The 24,165-nt window shown below is 39.0% G+C and overlaps 1 protein-coding gene across 1 annotated transcript; it reads left to right on the top strand.

Moving 5' to 3' along the window:
* Positions 1-3,128: 3,128 nt before the first annotated feature.
* Positions 3,129-5,795, top strand: LOC137259435 (ankyrin-3-like). Its single transcript, XM_067797092.1, has one exon. It carries the CDS (start codon positions 3,129-3,131, stop codon positions 5,793-5,795), a length of 2,667 nt encoding a protein of 888 aa, XP_067653193.1.
* Positions 5,796-24,165: the final 18,370 nt, after the last annotated feature.

Here is a 24,165-nt window from a genome sequence, read left to right as displayed (position 1 = left end):
GGTCAAATGTATCTGTTTGTTTTAAATATGTCTCTTGGAGACATAACCTGAAGGTGTAAAGTCTTGGACTAATAGCTGTAATTAATGCAAATTAGTCCTCAATCCTCTGCAGTTCCACTGTACAATATTATTGGAATAAACTATCTTTTGGGGGTATTTATTGGGGATCTACCCCTTGCCTTTCTAGAGGGCGACAAGCTATGTGCCTTGTGGGGGATATTTTCGGACACATCCATGTCCTCCAACGATCCAAATTTGTTAAACAGCTGGATTTTGTTTGTTGAACCTTTCGAGGCTCTGCCACTTTGACATTTTTGTGATGAGGATACATTTCTTGATTTCACCGGGTGTTTTGCAATGTCTTTCACATTTGTTTGAGAATCAGATTTAGATTGTGAGTGGGATTTAGATGCCTTAGATATAGATGCATCCTGAATACGGGATGAGTCTGGAAGTACTTCCGCAGTCTGAGTGGATATTTCAGGCGACAGAATCTGAGGTGAATCAATATTTATCCATGTCCAGTTGGTTTGACAGCTCATAGACATTTTGGTTATTTTGGCTGTATCAGACGTTGATCGAGATACGGAAGCATAAGTTTCAGATTTTTGCACTTGTTTTTTGGCTTCAGCAACACTAATGTCTTGTGTAAATTTTATTTTGTTGATTTCCATTTGCTGTTTCCAAATGGGACACTCTTTTGAGAAGGATGAGTGATTTTCTTCACAATTAGTACATTTTTTGAAAGTGCTGTTGCAGTCTTCCGTCGTGTGAGTGTTTTCGCTACAGTGAGCACATGTAACAGATGATTTACATGTATTGACACCATGGCCGTATCTTTGGCATTTAAGCATCTTAAAGGATTAGGAATGTAAGTATCCACATTGATGTTACAGTAGCCAGCCTTTATTGATTTTGGAGCAATTGGACACGAAAAGGAAAACAGGTATGTGTTTGTCTCAAGGGTTTCATTATTTCTACGAGTTTTGAATCGCTTAAAAAAAAGTGTCTCCTTGATCCTTCATCTCTGACGCGATATCAAATTCTGTCATATCAGCAAATAAGTGATCACGGTCTCGCACTATTCTTTTACTGGTGTTCAAAGTTCTGTGTGCTGAGACCAACACAGGAATGTTCACAAACGAGTCAATCGCCATCAGGTTCGTGGCTTGCTGCCGCTTACTACATTCAACAAGTAAAGCACCTGAACGCAAGCGTCTGATGTTTTTGACTTCACCCGCAATTCCTTGTATTCCCTTGGATACCGCAAAAGGATTCAATTTCAGTGGTGTATAACCAGCGTCTCAATAACGATAAAGCGTGGCCAGTAGTCAAATGCTTTAGTAGATCTGTGTTCAGCATCATCAAGATCAATGTCAAGTGGACGTTTTGTCTTTTTGGTAGGGGTTTGGTATTCCATGGTTAGTATTTATTGGTTCATCATCCGAGCTCCCCACCCACCACGGAGTATCACGAGGACAATGCTAAAAACAAGCGGATCTCCAGCTTGCAGCACCAAGGATACCTGGATGATATACTCCAGCAGAAAAATTATAGTTTAATCATTCCACCATATTGGCCCATGAGCCACCGCCTTCTGGGCATAGGACATGAAAGTATAGATTTGAAATTATGAGGGTCCAAAAATTTCAAAAGACTTACAAGGATAAAATTTTCAAATTTTTACATTACAAAATGTAACAATCAGGGCTTGGCGTGACCAGCCGATTGGCGTGACCAGCCCATTCAACCACCCGTCTAGGTCGAAGGGGTCGAAGGGGTGTGTTGAGCAAAGGGAACGTGGTCACAGGTTCCCAGTGCTCTCAACCCCTAGACTCCCGTCCTCCACCGACACAGGGCCGCAACCCACGGCAAACGGGTTGGTGGACCGAACATCGCCCCGGGCCCACAACGGGGGTGTCGGCGAGCTCTGGGCGTTATCCAGCACCCACCACGAGGAGGTGGCTCCCCACGGGTGCCATTGAAATTATTGGAATGTATAATGATCTTGCTACTGGCCAATGCCACATCGTCTCCTGTTGGTTCTCGTAACACAATGGCCGATCTTGCTGCCAAGGCAGCACTCAACACATCTGTGACACCACTTCATATACCATACTCAGATTATAAACCTACAATTCGATCTTATTTAATTACATACGTGATATGATGCAGAAGAAGTGGGACACCCAAATAGGTATAAATAAATTACATGAAATAAAACCGTATGTTGGTTACATCTGCTTGGGCTATCAGTCCAGATTTGAAGAGGTTATTTTAAGACGATGTTGTATTGGCCATACAAGATATACTCATGCATACCTTTTAAAGGTGAGGATCCTACATTTTGTATCCCTTGTGATGAGAGACTCACGGTCAAGCATATTCTGCTTGACTGTGTAGAATTCTCCATCACAAGAGATAAGTGTTTTACTGTAAAATCCATTTAGGATCTTTTTAACACGTTAAGTGCTGATTTAATTATTGTTTTTTTTAAAGAAAATTGACTTTCTTGTTGAATTGTGAGTAATATATCCTGTAGATAGATGTATTTTAATAATTGGTAGTTTATATTACTAACTGGAATTGTTTCTGGCTGTACCCTCAAAGCGGGTTTGAAGTATTGCAAGATTATTGTTCTGCGGAGAGGGTACTAAGTCCAAAAACTTTCAGGTATATGTGAACTTACCAGGCTTTTTAAACGTAGAATTCTAGACTCGATTATTTACAGATCGCCACTACATAGGTGGAATATTGCTATGTGCGGCATAAACTCACTAACTGACTATATAAATTCAATGGTTCTCGTCACAATGTAGATGAGTATTAAATCACTCACTAATTCAAATAACCATTGGATCTATCTAGATGTACACTATATAGAGATGTACAGCACTTTGGGGTGCGTGGAGCTTAATGGGTTAAATTAACATGGGTCTAAAACTGAAAAATGTGTCATGTTTTCATCGTTTCTTTCAGATGAACAACATCAAACACCTAGCGGGGCCTTTATTAACGCTTCTCTTATTGATGCATGCAGACTAGGAGACTTGTATCAAGTTACATACTTATTGTCTCAAGATCATACCAACGTCAATTCAAGAGGACAGTCGGGTAGGACATTAACAATGATAGCGGCAGTAGCAGAACATAGGGCATTGCTGGAAGTACTTGTGGAGAAAGGGGCAAATTTGACCCTATTAGACGATGAGGATAATAATATCTTACACGTTGCCTGTATGGAGGGAAACTTGGAGATAGTGAAGTACATCCACTCACTGAAGATCATAGACATTGAAAGTAGGGGAGGAAATGGAACAACGCCATTGTTGTCAGCAGCACTGTTTGGGAAGAAGGACGTGTTTTGTTTCCTTATGGAAATAGGAGCTGATATATCAAAAGAGAACGATCATGGTGAAAATATCCTCCATGTATCCTGTCAAGGAGGAAATATAGATATTGTCAAATATGTCCTGGAACATAGTGTTCTGTATATAAACAGTACAGATAACAATGGCATTACGCCACTGTTGCTGGCAGCTGGTTCCGGGAGCAAAGTTGTGTTTCACTTCCTGATGGAGAGAGGAGCTGACTGCTTAACAAAGGATAGTAGGAACAGAAATGTCCTTCATTGGGCCTGTCAAGGAGGAAATGTGAAGATTGTTAAATATATCCTGACACAAACTATTGTCGACATTAACGGCAACGATGAAAATAACATGACACCATTGCTGTTAGCCGCATATCATGGGAAAAAAGATGTGTTTGGGTTATTGATAGAAAAAGGTGCTAATACTTTAGCAGTGAATCAGAAACGTAGAAACAGTCTCCATCTTTCCTCCGCTGGAGGACATGTGGATACAGTCAAATATGTCCTAAAGCAAACCAGTGTGGACATAGATAGTAAAGATTATGGAGAAATGACTCCAGCACTGATTGCGGCGTCTCAAGGGGAAAACGAAGTATTTGATATTCTTGTCAAAAACGGAGCTGATCTGTCACTAATTGACAAGGGTGATGACAACATCCTTCATTTGGCTTGTCGAGGAGGAAATGTTAAGATAGTGACTTATATCCTGATGCAGAACATTGTGGATATAAATGGTAAAGGGGATGAAGAAATGACACCAGTACTGATTGCGGTATCTCATGGTAAAAACGAAGTATTTCATATTCTTGTGAAAAACGGAGCTGATCTGTCACTAATTGACAAGGATGATGACAACATCCTTCATTTGGCTTGTCGAGGAAGAAATGTCAAGATAGTGACTTATATCCTGATGCAAAACATTGTGGATATAAACGCAAAAAACACTGATGGAGAGACACCAGTGATGCTTGCAGCAGAAAGTGGGGAAAGAGACGTATTTGATATTCTGGTGAAGAAAGGAGCTGATCTGACAGTAACTGACAATTTTTGTTCCACTATTCTTCATTGGGCCTGGTTTGGAAGAAGTGTTGAGATTGTAAATTTTATCCTGATGCAAAACATTGTGGATATAAATGAAAAAAACAGAGTTGGAATAACACCAGTGATGCTTGCAGCAGATGCTGGGGAAAGAGAAGCATTTGATATTCTTGTCCAGAAAGGAGCTGATCTGTCCGCAATTGATGACCATGGTGACAACATCCTTCATTGGGCCTGTCGAGGAGGAAATGTTAAGATAGTGAATTTTATCCTGATGCGAAACAATGTGGATATAAATAGAAAAGGCCGTGGTGGATTGACACCAGTGATGCTGGCAGCATGGCGTGCGAAAAGAGATGTATTTGATAGTCTGGTGAGAAAAAGAGCTGACCTTTCAGGGTTTCAAAATGATGGAAAGAACATCCTTCATTTGGCCTGTCAGGGAACAAATGTGGAGATAGTCAAGCATATCCTCAGGTTACACATTGTGGATATAAACTTTAGGTTCAATGAGATGACACCACTAATGTTAGCAGTAAAATATCATCCACGCGATGTGTTTCAGTTGCTACTGGAAAGCGGAGCGGATCCTTCTTTAGTAAATAGAGATGGTGACAACGTCCTTCATTTGGCCTGTGTGAGAGGGGATGAGGAAATAGTGAAGCAGATCCTGAAGCTACACGCTCTGAACATAAACTGTAGAGGATCGAAAGGGAGGACACCACTGCTGTTAGCAGCAGAATACAATACATGCAATGTGTTTGAATTGCTAATGGAGAGTGGAGCTGATCCTTCGGCAGTAACTAATGATGGTGACAATATCCTTCATATGGCCTGTGAGGGAAACAGTGAGGAGATAGTGAAGCATGTCCTCAAGCTACACTCTCTGGACATAAACTGTAGAGGATATAAAGGGAGGACACCACTTCTGGTAGCGGCAGTATACAGTACATACGACGTGTTTAAATTGCTACTAGAGAGTGGAGCGAATCTTTCAGTAGCAGATAGTGATGGTAACAGCATCCTTCATTTCGCCTTAATGGGAGAAGATGAGAAGATATTGAAGCATATTCTCAAGCTACACGTTGTTGATATAAACTGTAGAGGATCGAAAGGGATGACACCACTGCTGTTAGCAGCAAGACAAAATACATTCGGTGTGTTTCAATTGCTCCTAGAGAGTGGAGCAGATCCTTCAGTAGTAAATAATGATGGTGACAATGTCCTTCATTTGGCCTGTGTACAAGGAGATGAAGACATTGTGAAATATGTACTGGCACGGGATATGGTAGATTTAACCACAAAGAATAATCAGGGCTTTAATGCAACCGAGATAGCGAGGGACCATGATTACTTATCAATAACAAACTTACTGTCACAAGACTGATTATACGGTATAACATGCACATGACGACTGTATAATAATGCATACAATCTTAACCTATATCAAGACCTGTTAACAAGGATTCTACAGATGTATATTAAATTAATCCAGTTAAAAAAGCAAATGGCAGTTATTATAATAGATTTACATTGATCCAGTAAAAAGGAACAAATGATAGTTATTATAATAGGAGTCACCCAATGACGCAGAACGACATGTTTGTGACATTTCCTGTCGTGATGCACAAACGAATCTTTTGGACAACATGCAACATCAACACATTCTTTGAACTGATGATGACATCAAAAAGACTTCGTGTCACATGCACTAGGGTCCATGTAGGTAGCAAAAGTAATGTAAGTCCCAACGGTCCTTAGTGTGGTGATCTACCTTCAGTTGTTGACAATCTAAAGCCCATTTTTATATTGTATTGTCCTCTGTAGTTGAATTGTTTTAGATCTAATTACTAGTTTTACATTTTCTGTGATATTCTAGTTGGTTTTACTGTCCTTCCTCGACAGATTTTGTATAATGTGCCATTGATTAATGTGTAGTTTTGTAATTAATCGTTCTCGTCACGATATGGGAGAAAATTGCTTATCTGACGATAAACTGTAACTCACTCACTCGTATCACATTCATGAACCAAACGTCTTTCAAAACCACCTGTCCAACAGTGCGTCTGTATAAGGCGATATGAAAATGAGCCATTTGTGTGACTTGTCAACAACCCAGGGTATGTCTTATGTCTTTGGTTACTTTGCATTACATACTAGTAATTATGTATGTTCATTGTCATAATTTGATGTATGCTGTGAATTACAGTTTTCCGTAAACCGCTGCTTCATAGATTTATAGGAAAATGGCGCGGTTTTGTCAAGGACATATCGAGCAGTGCCTTGGTGATCTTCAAAAGAAACGAGAGGTTGTGTGGGAGCCTAGTGATTCCAAGTGAGTGAGTTTGATGAGTGGCGCTTTTACAAATAAATTTCGGACGCAAGTTTCGGACACACTCCTAAATTATATTTTTTTATCATATTTCCTAACACAGTAACACTGGGCTAGGTCTCCTGATATAATCCAGCGAGTTATTTTGAAATTGTTTTTTCAGTTGGAAATCCTTAAATTTTGGCCGACACCTTGATGGCATTGTTTTGGGGAAAAATGGACAGCTCCCCAAAATATGATGTATCATGATCTTCTCCAGCACTTTGCAAAGTTTGCATGTTTAGTTGGGCATGTACCGATCCACCTAAAAAAAATGGCCCTAACTCGGTGGACTAGTAGTAACAAAGTAACTAGTAATACCAAACGGAAGATATGACAGGTCTGCCTTACAGCAATATCAGGAGTATTATCAGGAGCTCTTCAACCAACGTCAATCAATCCTGCACAATTCCATTATAATACCACCATATTACTCTTGACAACTTATGATGTTCAAGTCTGAAGTATCCTGACATGGAACAGGTGAGAGACAAAATATGAACTCCGAGTCACCTCAAGTCCATTTTGAGGATTGTGAATTATCTGTGACCAAGAATGAATTTTCTGTTACATCAATTTCATAACCAAAACTGTTTTGTGACTATAGAGCATCTCAGTGTTTTAGATATGTGTCTGCTTTCTCTGGTTAAACAACATATGCTTCTCTATAGCGGGCGATAAACTCAATCAGAATTACGATTGTTCATGCTATAATAACTTAATTAATCATTTTGCTCAAGTGAGTGAATGAGTGAGAAATATTTAACGTCACATCGGCAATATCTCTGCCATTGTGACGAGAACACTTAAAGTGTGAGAGAGTTAATATTGAACGTCACATCGGCAGTATTGCAGCCATATCGTGACGAGAGCATTCTTAAAAAAAGAATTTATGTATATCATTAAAACCTGTCGACAACGGACATTAAAACAACTAGAATATCACAATAAGAAATAAAACTAGCGTGAAAAGTTAAAATTATTATCCCTATTCAGACAATACAATATAAAAACATGCTATATAGATCACCAACAACTGAAGGTAGATCACCATACAAGGGGCCATGGGGACTTACAGTACTTCTGCTACCTTCATGGTCCCTAGCTGGATTTACATCATCCCCTCAGCTGCTGGTGATTGTATGCAAGATTAGCCACAAATTAAAATGACAGAAATACTACCGCTAAGAAAAAATGGAAGATCAAATTTGACTTGAAATGTTTTGGGACTTACGTACCCTCTCAGGAGGACAATAATTTTACAATGCTTTAACCCCCCTCGAGGCTACAGCCACTAACACTCTAAGTTACTAGTTCAAACTTCCTAGCATAAAATACATATCTACTTACAATTCATTTAGCAAACCTAATTCTTTTAAAAATGCAATAATTAAATGAGAGATAACATAATTAAAAAGATCCTTCAAAGTTCGTGAATTAAAATATTTATCCCTTGTGATGGAATATTCAACACAGTCAAGCAGGACATGCTTGACTGTGATTCTTTCATCACAAGGGATACAAAACGGTGGATCTTCATCTTTTAATAGATAATCGTGAGTATACCTCGTCTGGCCAATGCGACATCGTCGCATAATGACTGTCAAATCTGGACTGACAACCCAAGTAAGTATAACCGATATTAGGTTTTATTTCATGTAATTTATGTTTACCTACCTGGGTGTCCCAGTTCTTCTGCATCAGATAACGGATATAAGATCTTATTGTAGCTTTATAATCTGAGTATGGAATAAGAAGTGGTGTCACAGATTTGTTGAGTGCTGCCTTGGCAGCAAGATCAGCCATTGTGTTACCAGAAATGCCTACGTGGCTTGGTAACGAACAGAAGACGATGTCGTATTGGCCAGTCGCAAGACTATTATACAATTCAATAATATCAATTAAAAGTGGATGTTTACATGATAAATTTTTAATAGCCTGAAGGCAAGAAAGAGAATCAGAATAGATTATATATTGTTTACGTTTAGGGTGTCTTTCAATATACTTAAGAGCTGTTAATATGGTGTTAGGTTCTGCTGTAAAAATAAAACTATTATCTGGTAGTCTAGAAGATATTGTTCTGGATCCAATGACAGTAGCACAAGTTACTGTGCCACCGTCCTTGGATCCATTTGTAAATAAGGGTTTGTAATTGCTATTTTATGTTTTAATTGATGATATCCTTGTTTGTATTGTAAGTCATTTGTTTCTGATTTCTTCAATGCAGTTAATGTTAGGTCAACCTGTGGTCTAACTAATTGCCAAGGAGGAGAAGAAAGAAGACGGAAAGGAGATATACTTTCCAGCTCAATACCGGCAGCAGATATAAATGGTTTAATTATGTGCCCAAGAGGTGGAACAAGAGACGACTTTTTGTTGTACAAATCCTCATAAAGGGGATTGAACACGCAGTTATAGGCAGGGTTAGATTCATTAGAATATAATTTATAAATGTATTGTAAAGACAATTTTATACGACGTTCAGTAAGAGATGGTTCATCGGCCTCAACGTAGAGACTATCAATAGGTGAAGTTCTGAAAGATCAAAGACAAAGTCTTAAGCCTTGATGGTGGACAGAATCAAGAAGTTTAAGGTTGCTTTTGCAGGCTCCACCATATACAATAGAGCCATAATCAAGTTTTGAACGGACCAGTGATCGATATAGGTGTAAGAGGGTTGCTTGATCCCCTCCCAACTTTGAGTTGGAAACAACTTTCAACAAGTCAAGTGCCTTCAGGCATTTATTTTTAGGGGATTTGATATGAGGCAGAAATGTTAAATGGGAGTCAAAGATTAGGCCCAAGAACTTGGCCTCCTTTACAACTTTGATGGGAGTGCCATCTAGAGATAGTTCAGGGTCTTTATGTGGCTTATATTTTCTGCAAAAATGTATACAATTAGTTTTGGATTTAGAAAATTTAAAGCCGTTTTCAAGACACCATTTATTTATTTTGTTTAAACACAACTGCAGTTGCCGTTCAATAGTATGCATATTTTTCCCACGACAAGAAATATTAAAATCATCCACAAATAAGGATCCATCAATTGACTCGTTTAAAACATTTGATAAACTATTTATCTTTATGCTAAAAAGTGTAACAGACAAAATACTGCCTTGTGGAACACCCTGATCCTGACTGTAATGATCAGACAGGGTAGAACCCACTCGAATTTGAAACTGTCTATCATTTAAAAAGTTGGCTATAAATTGAGGTAAACGACCTCGCAAGCCAGAGTCATGTAAATCCCTCAAAATGCCATATTTCCAGGTTGTGTCATATGCTTTTTCAAGATCAAAAAAGATAGACACAGCTTGTTGTTTATTAATTAGTGCGTTTTTAACAAATGATTCCAGTCGCACTAAGTGATCGACAGTACTTCTGTTTTTATGGAAACCACATTGTGTATCTGTGATAAGGTTATTGGTTTCCAAGTACCAAACTAGTCGATTATTTATCATGCGTTCCATGGTCTTGGAAACACAGCTTGTTAATGAAATCGGACGATAATTGGATGGGTCGGTATGATCACGTCCAGGTTTCGGTATTGGTACTACTATGGCGTCACGCCATGAAGGAGGAAAGTTACCCGATGTCCAAATACCATAAAAAATATTTAGGAGAGTTTCCAGACAGGATTCTGGTAAGTGCTTCAGGAGTTGATAATGTATGTTATCAGCTCCTGTAGCAGTATCATGAGCTTGATTAAGTGCAGTATAGAGTTCATGAATAGAAAACGTTTCATTATAATCTTCCCCATTATCGGAATTGAAATTAATAGTTTTCTTTTCTTGTTGTTTTTGATATTGTTGGAATTTTGGCACACAATTTGAAGAGGCACCCGTGGCGAGCCACCTCCTCGTGGTGGGTGCTGGGTAATGCCAAGATATCGCCGACACCCCCGTAGTGGACCCGGGGGGATATTTGGTCCACCAACGCGTTTGCCGTGGGTTGCGGCCCGTGTCGGCGGAGGAGGGGATCCTGGTGGTTGATGGCAATAGGGGCCTGCAATCGTGTTCCTGTTGCTCTATACACCACTTTGGCCCTGACTTCGCCTAGACGGGTCGTCGAATGGGCCCGGTTCGACCAATCGGCTGGTCATGCCAAGCCCTCTGCGTGGATTATGTAATTGTAGAAATTTGATTTTATATTGTTTCAATTTAGGTCTTGGCTTTTCACTCATATAACAGTTGTAAATTTGAAAAGTGATGTTATTAACTTTGCCTAGAGTCTTATGCCCAGAAGGCGGTGGCTCATGGGCCAATCTGGTAGATCGATTAATTTTCTATTAATCTTCTGCTGGAGTATACCATTTCAGTATCCTTGGTGCTACCAGTCGGAGAACCACTGGTGTATAGCATTGTCCATGTGATACTCGGTGGAGGGTGGGGAGCTGGAATGTTGAACTTTCTATTATTAACCATGGCTCAACCAAAAAAACATAAACGAGCACTAGATGAGTGTTTGTCCTCTGATGATGAAAATATCACAAACAGATATCCAGATACATGGAGTAGATTCTTGGTTGTATCTTCGACTGATGGTGAACCATTAAGCTAAATCCGTTTGCCACATCAAAAGCAATTTATGGACTTGTTGGTGATGTCCAAGCTGTCAGAAAAATTAGATCAGGGTTTCTCCTCATAGAGTGTAAAACAGCAAAACAATTAGCTACCCTCATAGCCACAAAACAGCTTGCAAATACTGAAGTTTCAGTTTCTCCTCACAAGTCTTTGAACAGTAGCAAAGGCATCTTGAGGGACAGAGACCGCTGGCTTGCCCACATGAGCGAAAAGGAAATAGTTACTGAACTGCAACACCAAGGAGTCACTCATGTTAAACGATTCACGTTTAAGAAAAATGGAGAAACTTTGAATACCAACACCTACTTAATTTCTTTTTCTCAACCCCAACACCCAAAGTACATAAAAGCTGGATATTGTAACATCGAAGTGGAACAGTATATTCCAAACCCACTTCGTTGTTACAAGTGTCAAAAGTTTGGTCACGGTGCCCAATCCTGCAGAAATCATGCAACATGCTATAGATGTGGTAAAGATGATCATGAAGGTTCTGACTGTTTGTCTTCTCCAAAATGTGTCAATTGTCTTGGAGATCATATGTCTTCGTCAAAGTCATGCCATGTCTGGAAACGTGAATATGAAATTGTCAAAATCAAAATCCAAAAGAATGTCACATATCATGAGGCAAAACATTTAGTTAATGTAGCCTCCCCTCAGTCATCGGGTGTACCATATTCTACAGTTGTTGCTCGCCCCAATACTAAGTCTGTTCTGTCAGTTGCATGTCAGACTGCTCTCACCTGGGTTGAAGCTGACAAACACACTTTGATTGCATCAGATTCTACTGTTGATAAACACCATGCAACATCAGCTTGCCAGACTGAATCACAGACAGTATCTCCTGTTGTGAAAAATCCTTGTCAAAAAGTGGATTACAGACAAAAAACTGATCGAGTACAAAAGGGATCACGTGATCCTGTACAAATCTATAACAAATTGCAACTGTTAGAAGACATGGACGTCTCTCCTCATCCCCGTACGCGAAATAGAAGCAGTTCGCCTCGGAAGGGGAAAAGTCGGTCCCCAGTACTACCACCTGCTATAAAATGAACAGTAACTCCTTAATCCAATGAAATTGCAGAGGACTTAGGACCATTTTTAATGAAGTACAGTTATTAGCACAGGATTTTAAACCATCAGCATTTAGTTTTCAAGAAACGTACTTGAAACAAAATGATAAGTTCGAATTGCGTAAATACCATTCTTATCATTCTTTTTCACCCCCTGGTGACAAAGCCACTGGTGGATCTTCCATATTGGTGAGACATGGTATAATTCATAGCCCTGTTCCTCTCAAAACCAATCTTCAGGCTGTTGCTGTTCGTCTTACTTTACATATAACCCTTACTCTTTGTTCCTTGTATATCTCCCCTTCTTCCATTTCCATCAGAATGATCTTCAAGATTTGTACAACCAATTACCAAAACCCTGTATCATAATGGGTGATCTCAATGGTCATAACCCATTATGGGGAAGTCCTGATACCAACAGTAAAGGGAAAGTTCTTGAAGAGTTTATATCTGATAATAATTTATGTATACTCAATGATGGCTCTGACACATATTTACATCCTGGAACGGGAACATATTCTGCCTTAGACCTGTCACTCACTGATTCAAACGTTTATAATGAGTTTGAATGGTCACTCCATAATGATCTTTGTGGTAGTGACCATTTTCCTACAGTACTTGCAGCAATTAACCCTTCCGATGATCCTAAGTCCTCTGTAAATCCGCACATCCGTAAACCATGGTTTACTGATGAATGCAAACAGGCTAGGAAAAAGAGGAAGAAAGCAGAGAAATATTTTCGTCTTCATCCCACTGTTCATAACTTAAATAATGTAAAAATCAGTTACGCTAAAGCTCGACGAACGTTTAAACACATTAAACGTCATATTTGGAAAAATTTCGTTTCCAAAATAAATTCCCGTACTCCTATGTCAAGGGTATGGAATATGATCCAAAAAATTAAAGGCAAGGGTTCCAAATCCAGTAGTATTCAGCATCTCAAAAATGGTAATAACATACTAACTGAAAAAAATGATATTGCAAACAAGTTGGGTGAAACTTTGGCTAAACATTCGTCCTCCTATCAAACACACCAAGAGAAGAAACCAGTGAATTTTAAATCTGATAATGGTGAAGATTATAATGAGGTATTTTCATTACATGAACTTCATACTGCGCTATCACAGGCTCACGACACTGCAACAGGACCTGATGATATCCATTACAAACTCTTAAAACACTTGCCTGAATCATGTCTCGAAACGTTACTTGTCATTTTTGACCATATTTGGATAACACAACATTTTCCCCCTTCATGGCGGAAGGCCGTAGTTGTTCCTCATACAGATCCATCAAATTACCGACCTATTTCCTTAACTAGCTGTGTTTGCAAAACCATGGAGCGAATGGTAAATAATCGCTTAGTTTGGTTTTTGGTAACCAACAATCTGATTACTGATATACAATGTGGTTTTCGTAAAAACCGAAGCACAATTGACCACTTGGTTCGTTTGGAATCATTTGTTAAAAATTCTTTCATTAAAAAGCAACATGCAGTATCAATCTTTTTTGATCTTGAAACAGCATATGATACTATTTGGAAGCATGGTATTTTGAAAGATTTACATTCTTTTGGGTTGAGAGGTCGCTTGCCTCAGTTTATATCTAATTTTTTAAATGACAGACAGTTTCAAGTACGTGTGGGAACAACCCTCTCAGACTACTTTCATCAAGATCAGGGTGTTCCACAAGGCAGTATTTTGTCTTTGACTTTATTTAGTATTAAAATCAATAGTCTTTCTCAGGTTTTAAGTGATTCAGTAGATGGATCACTATTTGTGGATGATTCTAATGTTTCTTGTAGAGGTAGAAATATGCATACAATAGAGAGGCAATTACAAATTTGTCTCAATAAAATTGAAAAATGGTCACTTGAAAACGGGTTTAAATTTTCGATAACAAAAACAAATTGCTTGCATTTCTGCAGAAAGTATAAACCGCATAAAGATCCAGAACTACTTTTAAATGGCACACCCATCAAAGTAGTAAAGGAGGCCAGGTTCTTGGGTCTTATTTTCGACTCACATCTTACTTTTCTACCCCACATTAAATCCCTTAAAACTAAATGCCTGAAGGCACTTGATCTGTTAAAAGTTGTTTCCATTTCAAAGTGGGGAGGAGACCAAACTACCCTACTCCATTTATACAGATCTCTCATCCGTTCAAAACTTGAATAGGGGTCCATCGTTTATGGTGGAGCCTGTAAAAGCAACCTCAAAATACTTGATTCTATCCACCATCAAGGTCTAAGACTATGTCTTGGGTCATTTAGAACTTCTCCTATTGACAGTCTTTACGTCGAGGCCGATGAGCCATCTCTTACTCAACGGCGTATAAAACTCTCCATACAGTATATACAAAACTGTATTCTAATGAGGCCAACCCGGCATTTAACTGTGTTTTTAATCCTCTTTATGGGGATTTATACAATAAAAAGTCTTCTCTTGTTCCACCTCTTGGACTTAGAGTGAAACCTTTTCTGTCTGCTTGCGGTATTGAGCTAGCCAATATATCTCCTTCCCGTCTACTTTCGTCTCCACCAGGCACCCGTGGCGAGCCACCTCCTCGTGGTGGGTGCTGGGTAACGCCAAGAGCTCGCCGACACCCCCGTAGTGGACCCGGGGGAATATTTGGTCCACCAACCCGTTTGCCGTGGGTTGCGGCCCTGTGTCGGTGGAGGAGGGGATCCTGGTGGTTGAGGGCAATGGGAGCAAGACCAGTGTTCCTATTGCTCAACACACCACTTCGGCCCTGACTTCACCTAGACGGGAGGTTGAATGGGCCCGGTTCAACCAATCGGCTGGTCACGCCAAGCCCTGAGCATTACTGTGTGTAATGTTACACAAAATTTTGAGAATCGTAAGATGGATATTATTAGGTCATGGCCGATTTTTGGATCTTCTGAATTCCAAATTTTACTAATTCATATTTTTGCCTAGAGTCGTATGCCCAGAAGGCGGTGGCTCATGGGCCAATCTGGTGGAATTATTAATGTTTTAATTCTTCTGCTGGAGTATATCATCTGAGTATCCTTGGTGCTGTAAGCTGGAGGCCCGCTTACTTTAGCATTGTCCTTGTGATACTCCGTGGTGGGTGGGGAGCTCGGATGATGAACCATTTAAACTAACCATGGCTTATGAGAACCCAACAAATAAAAACAAAACGTCCACTTGATATTGACCCTGTTGATACTGACCATAGACCGTCTGCATCGATTGAGTATTGGCCGCGTTTCATTGTTATTGAGACTCCTGACAAGACACCATTAAAGTTGAACCCCTTTGCTGTATCCAAGGGTATTCAAGGTATTGCAGGGGATGTGAAGAACATAAGACGCTTACGTTCAGGTGCCCTGTTAGTAGAGTGCGGAAAAAAGCAACAAGCAACTAATTTGCTGAACATCAAATATTTCGTGGGTATTCCGGTCCCGGTTTCTGCACACAAAACCTTGAACTCAAGCAAAGGTATCGTTAGAGATCGAGACCGATTGTTTGATGATATGTCGGAACTTGATATAGGATCTGAAATGAAGGATCAAGGTGTACTCTTTGTCAAGCGCTTTTCAACTCGGAGAAACAGTGAAACCATCAAAACGAACACCTATCTGTTTACTTTTTCATGTCCTAATGCTCCCAAATCAGTGAAGGCAGGCTACTGTAACATTCCAGTTGATACCTACATCCCCAACCCGCTCAGGTGTTTTAAATGCCAGAAATATGGACACGGCGTAAATACTTGCACATTGTCTGTTGTGTGTGCTCACTGTGGTGAGAAGACACACACAACAGAAGATTGTGACAGTGACTATAAAAAATGTACCAATTGCTCAGGCGACCATTCTTCATTTTCTAAACAGTGTCCTATTTGGAAAGAGAAAATGGAGATCAATAAAATAAAATTTACACAAAATATCTCTTTTTCTGAGGCCAAAAAACTGGTAAAGAGATCTGAACTTTCGGAAAGTTATGCTACAGTAACAAAAATATCATCGGGGTGTAGCTCTAAAACAACATCAACCACAGGGTGCCAAACTACCTTGACTTGGGTCAATTGTGATTCTCCACAGACTTTGTGCACTGCTATATCATCACAGACTGAGGAATCACTTCCTAGTACATCAAAGTCTTCTTCTGATCACAAATCATCATCTCAGTCACACTCAAAGTCTCAATCGACAGCTGATAGTCAAAACACTGTGAAAAGTAAACCGAAGCCAAGGCCTGATGCTTCAAAACAACAAAGTGGCAGAGCTCCTAAAGGGTCACAGAACAAAATTCAACTGTTTAATAAATACGGGTCTCTTGAAGAGATGGACGTTTCTGAAAACGTCCATTCTAGGGCACATAGCTTGTCGCCCTCCAAAGGAGTGCGGGGTAGATCCCCAATACATCCCCCCAAAAGATAGTTTATTCCAACAATACTGTACAGTGGAACTGCAGAGGATTGAGGACTAATTTACATGAATTACAGCTATTAGTCCAAGATTTCACACCTTCAGCGATATGTCTCCAAGAGACATATTTAAAGCAAACAGATACATTTGACCTTCGTCATTTTAATGCATATAATTCTTTTTCACCTCTGGATGATAGAGCTACTGGCGGGTCATCCGTTTTAGTCAGACAAAACGTTATTCAAAGCCCTGTTTCACTTAATACTAATATGCAGGCTGTTGCAGTGAGAATTACCTTACACTTAGCGTTTACGCTATACTCTCTTTATATTTCGCCGTCTTCGACGTTCACTAAAACTGATCTTCAGGCTCTATATGACCAACTCCCGAAGCCCTGTATTATAATGGGAGATTTAAATGGGCACAACCCACTCTGGGGTAGTGTAAATACAAACACTAGAGGCAAATTGTTGGAGGACTTTTGTTCTGACAATGACTTATGTATTTATAATGATGGTTCCAACACATATTTACACCCTGGTACAGGGACGTATTCTGCTCCCGACTTGTCATTGACAAATTCAGAACTATTAAATGAATTCGAATGGTCAGTCCACGATGACCTGTGTGGAAGTGACCATTTTCCTACTATATTAAAAGCTGTAACTCCATCTGATGTTCCTTCATCATCAAGACGGAATTTTAAAAAGGCTAACTGGGCTTTATATGAAACACTGTGTGCTGAAAAACTTAAACCTGAACTTTTTATTGACGTTCCTGATGCTATTAAATGTTTTTCTGATGAACTGAATTCCATAGCTGATGAGTGTATACCAAAGTCCTCTGCAGTTCCACACATAAGAAAACCATTGTTCAACGATGAGTGCAAACAAGCTAGGAAGGCAAGGAAAAAGAGCAGAACATTATTTCCGTTGCCATCCTATGGTACATAATTTAAATAAATTTAAAATTTTAAATGCTAAAGCACGGCGTACTTTTAAACAGAACAAACGCCAATCTTGGCAAAATTATGTGTCCAAAATAAATTCTCGGACACCCATGACCAAGGTATGGAACATGGTCCAGAAAATCAAAGGTAATCGTACTAAATCTACTGTCCATCATCTTAAAGATGGAGATCAATTGCTTACTGATAAATCAGATATTGCTGATAAACTAGGTGAAACCCTTGCTAAACACTCTTCCTCTTCCAATTATGTACCAGAATTCCAGCAATATCAAAAGCAAGAAGAAAAGAAAACTATTAATTTCAATTCTGATAATGGGGAAGATTATAATGAAACGTTTTCTATTCATGAACTCCATACTGCTCTTGATCAAGCTCATGACACTGCTACTGGAGCTGATAACATACATTATCAACTCCTGAAACTCTTACCGGAATCCTGCCTAGAAACTCTTCTCAATATTTTCGATGATATTTGGACATCGGGTAACTTTCCTCTGTCATGGCGTGATGCCATAGTAGTACCAATACCTAAACCTGGACGTGATCATACGGATCCGTCCAATTATCGACCTATTTCACTAAGTAGCTGTGTTTGCAAGACCATGGAACGCATGATAAATAATCGACTTGTTTGGTACTTGGAAACAAATAATCTTATCACAGATATACAATGTGGTTTCCGTAAAAACAGAAGTACTGTCGATCACTTAGTGCGACTGGAATCATTTGTTAAAAACGCACTAATTAATAAACAACATCCTCTGTCTATCTTTTTTGATCTTGAAAAAGCATATGACACAACCTGGAAACATGGTATTTTGAGGGATTTACATGACTTTGGTTTGCGAGGTCGTTTGCCTCAATTTATTGCCAACTTTTTAAATGACAGACAATTCCAGGTTCGTGTGGGTTCTACCCTGTCTGATCATTACAGTCAGGATCAAGGTGTACCACAAGGCAGTATTTTATCTGTCACTCTTTTTAGCATCAAGATCAACAGTTTATAAAAAGTTTTAAACGAGTCAATTGATGGATCGCTTTTCGTGGATGATTTTAATATTTCTTGTCGTGGGAAAAATATGCATATTATTGAACGGCAACTGCAGCTGTGTTTAAACAAAATAGATAAATGGTGTCTTCAAAATGGCTTCAAATTTGGTAAATCAAAAACCAGTTGTATACATTTTTGTCGTAAATATAAACCTCATAAATCCCCAGAACTATTAGTTGGACGTACCGTACAAATGCTACCTGAATGCACCCTAGCTGGATTTTCATCATCCCCTTAGCTGTTATCAATTTAGACACATCTAGCCCAAAATAAAAACTAGACATAGGCTACGATTAGGAACGGTGTGAATGTTTTCGCAGTAACGTATCCTCTCAAGAGGACAATAATTTTTCAGTTCTCTAACCTCCCCCCCCCCCCCGCACACACACACACACACACACTCTTCTCGAGGAGACAGCCACTAACAATCTGAATTACTAATTCAAACTTCTGATAAGACAATATTTGTCTATTTATAATTCTTTTAAAAACAAAATAATTAAATGATTACTATTATCGTTATAAGGATCCTTCAGAGTTCGTGAGTTAAAATATTCATCCGTTGTGATGGAATATTCAACACAGTCAGGCAGGATATGCTTGACTCTTGATTCTTTCATCACAAGGGATAGAAAACGGAGAATCCTCATCTTCAATAAATTTTCACGAGTGTATCTTGCATGGCCAATGCGACATCCTCGTATACACTTTTAATTGAAATTATTGAAATGTATAATGATCTTGCCATTGGCCAATACGACATCGTCTTCTGTTGGTTACCAAGCCATGTAGGCATTTCAGGTAAGACAATGACCGACCAAGGCAGCACTCAACAAATCTGTGACACCACGTCTTTTTCCGTACTCTATTAGACTATAAAACTGCTATTAGATCTTATATCCGTGATCTGATGCAAAAGACGTGGGACACCCTAAACGTAAACAATATATCATCTTTTCAGACTCTCTTTCTTGCCTTCAGGCTATTTAAACACCTTTCTTGCAAACATCCACTTTTAATTGAAATTATTGAATTGTATAATAATAATCTTGCTACTGACCACTGCGACATCGTCTTCCGTTGATTACCAAGCCATGTAGGCATTTCTGGCAACACAATGGCCGATCTTGCTGCCAAGGCAGCACTCAAAAAATCCGTGACTCCTTTTCTTATCCCATACTCTGATCATTAAGCTACAATTAGATCTTATATCCGTTATCTGATGCAAAAGAAGAGGGACACCCAAGGGGGTATCAATCATATGAGATAAAACCTTACATCGGTTATACCCACTTGGGTTGTCAGTCCAGATTTGAAGAGGTCATCACGATGCCGTATTGGTCATACGAGGTATACCCATGCACACCTGGTGAAAATCATCCGTTGTGTATCCTTTGTGATGAGAGACCCACGGTCAAGCATATCCAGCTTAACTGTGTTGAATTCTCCATCACAAGGGATAAATATTTCAATGTCAAAACATTGAATGATCTTTTTACTAGTGTTAGTTGTCATTTAATTATTGGGTTTTTCTTAAGGAAATTCATTTCATGGTTTCATAGAGATCTACCATCGGTTGTTGGAGATCTATAGCCTGCTTTTATATTGTTTTGTCCAGATAGAGATATTAATTTTAATTTTCCATGCCAGTTTTAATTCAAATGGTGATATTCTAGTTCTTTTACTGTCCGTTGACAGATTTTTAATGCAAGCGTTTGTTTAAATGTTAAATGATCTCGTCACGATATGGCTGAAATATTGCCGATGTGAATATTAACTCACTCACTCACTCACTCACTCAGGCATTTGGCTTTAAGATATTTAATATGCGGCTAAAACGTTAAATCCGAGGCAACGATGAGACCCAGGAATTAGATTCTGCCACAATTCCGATAGGTGTGCAACTTAGTGATTGTTCGGTGTCTTTATTGGGTGAGTATTTCATCCAAAAATGGATGAAGATGCTTTTAGATTTAGAAAATCTGAACCCATTTTCCCCACAAAATCTCTCTCAGTAGTTCGCATTTACAACGAAATATTAAATTCATCCACAAAAAAGGAAACTGTCAAATGAATCCCTTAAAACCTTTCGAAGACTATTTATTTTAATACTGAAAAGTGTGACAGACAATATTATTGCCGTATGGGGCATCCTGATCCTGATTGTAATCCTCAGAGAGTCCGAGTGGGTTCAACCCTATCTGTTAAAACTTTCTAGCAAAGAGAGGCAAACCGAGCTTGCAAAAGACATGTTAAATTATCCATAAAAAAGTGATCCATCAATGGAATCATACAGACCTTGGAGAAACTGCCGATCTTAAATAAAGTGACAGAAGAAGTAATGCCTTGTTGGGCACCCTGATCCTGATTATCATGGTCAGACAGGGTTGACCCCACTAACGCTTGAAATTGCCTATGTTAAAAAAACTACCTGTGAGATTATTGCTTTAAAGAAGCAAAATTAATCTGTTATTAGTGTCGCTATAGATGAAATTTCCTAAATGAAACATAAATAACAAATAAAGAAAAATATAAAAACAAATAAAAATAAACAAATAAAATGATCTTTCCACTGGCCAATAGGACATCGTCTTTTGCTGGTTACCCAGCCAAGTAGGCATTTCTGGGAATGCAACGGTCGATCCTGCTGCAAAGCAGTGGTCAAGAAATCTATGATACCATTTTCTTACTCCATACATTTATTGTAAAGCTCTGATTAGATCATACATCTGAAGCCAAATTGGGACACCCAAATAGGTATCAATAAATTACATGAAATAGAACGTAATAGTATTTGTACCTACTTGGGTTGTCAGTGCAGATTTCAAGAGGTCGTCATGCGACATGTCGTACAGAGCGCGCAAGATATACTCATGAATGTCTTTTGAAACAGTCAGGATCCTCCATTTTGTATCCCATGGTGATGGATGAGTCACGGTCAAGCTTCTTGTTTGACTGTCTTGCGTATTCCATTACAAAGGAAAACCATTTTAAGTCATATACTATAAACAATCATTTTAATAATATCAGGTTTCATGTATTTATTACTTTTTAAAGGAAACAGATTTGTAAAATGATTTGTTAATAACTAAATATTTTACTATTTGAAGTTACATTAACAACTTAGATTGTAACTGGCTGTATCCTCGATGAGGGTTAAGTACGTCCCAAAGCATTCTAAGTAAATTTAAGCGTACCTTGCTTTTAATCATAGTCATGTTTCTCATTTTAATACATGGATAATACTGAGCAAAAGTTGTTCATGCCTCATTGAGTGAGCGAGTGAGTTGATATTTTAACGTTACATTGGCAATATCTTAGCCATTTCGTGACGAAAACATTTTATGTGAGAACAATGAGAATATTTTGAAGAATAAATCCCGTGTGGACCAGTGTCGGTGGAGGACGGGATCCTGGGGGTTGAGGGCAGTTGGGCTTTTAACTGCCTTCCATTTGCCCAACACACCACTTTGGCCCTTACTTCACCTAGACGGGTTGTAGAAGCGATCCCATTCTATTAATCGGCTGGTCACGCCAAGCCCTGTGTATGGAGTTAAATGTTTGTCATTACACTAATCTTGTTTGGAAAATGTGTTACTTGTGGTCTTGGCCGAAATGTTCCCTAAACATGTTTATGATTTTGATGTATGATGTTTTGCACTTTGCCTAGAGTCTTATGCCAGAAGGCGGTGGCTCATGGGCCAATCTGGTAGATGTGTTATTAATTACTCTTCTGCTGGAGTATATCATCCGAGTATCCTTGGTGCTGCAAGTTGGAGACCCACTTGTTTTTAGCATTGTCCTTGTGATACTCCGTGGTGGGTGGGGAGCTCGGATGACGAACTATTGAAAATTAACCATGGCTTATGAAAACCCTCCTAAGAAAACCAAACGACAAAGAGACACTGATCCAATTGATACTGATCAAAGACTGTCCACGTCCATTGAATACTGGCCTCGATTTCTTTTAATTGAAACTGTTGCCAAGACTCCATTAAAGTTGAACGCTTTTGTCATATCCAAAGGTATACAGGGCCTTGCAGGTGATGTCAAGAATATTAGACGTTTGCGTTCCGGTGCTTTGTTGGTTGAATGTGGGAAAAGGGAACAAGGCACAAACCGTACGAGCACAGAATTGTTTCTCGGCGTTCCAGTCACGGTTACGGCTCATAAAACACTCAATACGAATAAGGGAATCATCAGAGATCGTGACCGATTGTTTGCCGATATGTCAGAGCTTGAAATCATCTCTGAGATGAAAGATCAGGGCGTACTCAATGTAAAACGTTTCACAATCCGGAAGAATGATGTTGTTACAAACACCAATACGCACCTGTTCTCATTTTCCTCACCAACTGCTCCAAAATCTCTTAAAGCAGGTTATTGTAACATCAATGTGGACACGTACATTCACTCTTATCTATTTTTGATGATGTTTGGACTTCAGGTAAATTTCCGTCTTCAGTGCGTGACGCCATAATAGTACCAATACCGAAACCTGGACGTGATCATACCGATCCGTCCAATTATCGACCTATTTCACTAACTAGCTGTGTTTGCAAGACCATGGAACACATGATAAATAATCGAGTTGTTTGGTACTTTGAAACTAATAATCTCATAACAGATATACAATGTGGTTTCCGTAAAAAATAGAAGTACTGTCAATCACTTACTGCGTTTAGAATCATTTGTTAACAATGCGCTAATTAATCACAACATGCAGTGTCTATCTTTTTTGATCTCGAAAAAGCATATGACACAACCTGGAAATATGGTATTTTAAAAGACTTACATGACTTCGGTTTGCGAGGTCGTTTGCCGCAATTCATTGCCAGCTTTTTAAATAACAGGCAATGAAAGACAATTTCAAGTCCGCGTTGGTTCTACCCTGTCTAATCATTACAATCAGGATCAGGGTGCCCCACATGGCAGTGTTTTGTCTGTCACAATCTTTAGTATAAAGATAAACAGTTTATCGAAAGTTTTAAATGATTCAATTGATGGTTCGTTATTTATGAACGATTTTAATATTTCTTGTCGTGGTAAAAATATGAATACCATAGAGCGATGGTTGCAGTTGTGTTTAAACAAAATAAATAAATGGTCTCTTGAAAACGGCTTTAAATTTTCTAAATCGAAAACTAATTGCATACATTTTTGTCGTAAATACAAACCACATAAAGACCCTGAACTATCTCTAGATGGCACTCCAAAAAAAGTTGTCAAGGAGGCAAGTTTTGGGGATTAATTTTTGACTCACACCTAACGTTTCTGCCTCATATTAAATCTCTGAAGACTAAATAACTGAAAGCACTT

This window comes from Haliotis asinina, chromosome 13, assembly GCF_037392515.1.
Source record: "Haliotis asinina isolate JCU_RB_2024 chromosome 13, JCU_Hal_asi_v2, whole genome shotgun sequence".
Taxonomy (NCBI): Eukaryota; Metazoa; Mollusca; class Gastropoda; order Lepetellida; family Haliotidae; genus Haliotis; species Haliotis asinina.
The sequence above is the reverse complement of the archived record's forward strand: the minus strand, read 5'-3'. Positions and strand labels throughout refer to the sequence as shown.

What these genes read in the sequence shown, in the direction of transcription:
- LOC137259435 (XM_067797092.1), top strand. Translation starts at nt 3,129, where the DNA reads ATGATAGCGGCAGTAGCAGAACATAGGGCATTGCTGGAAGTACTTGTG.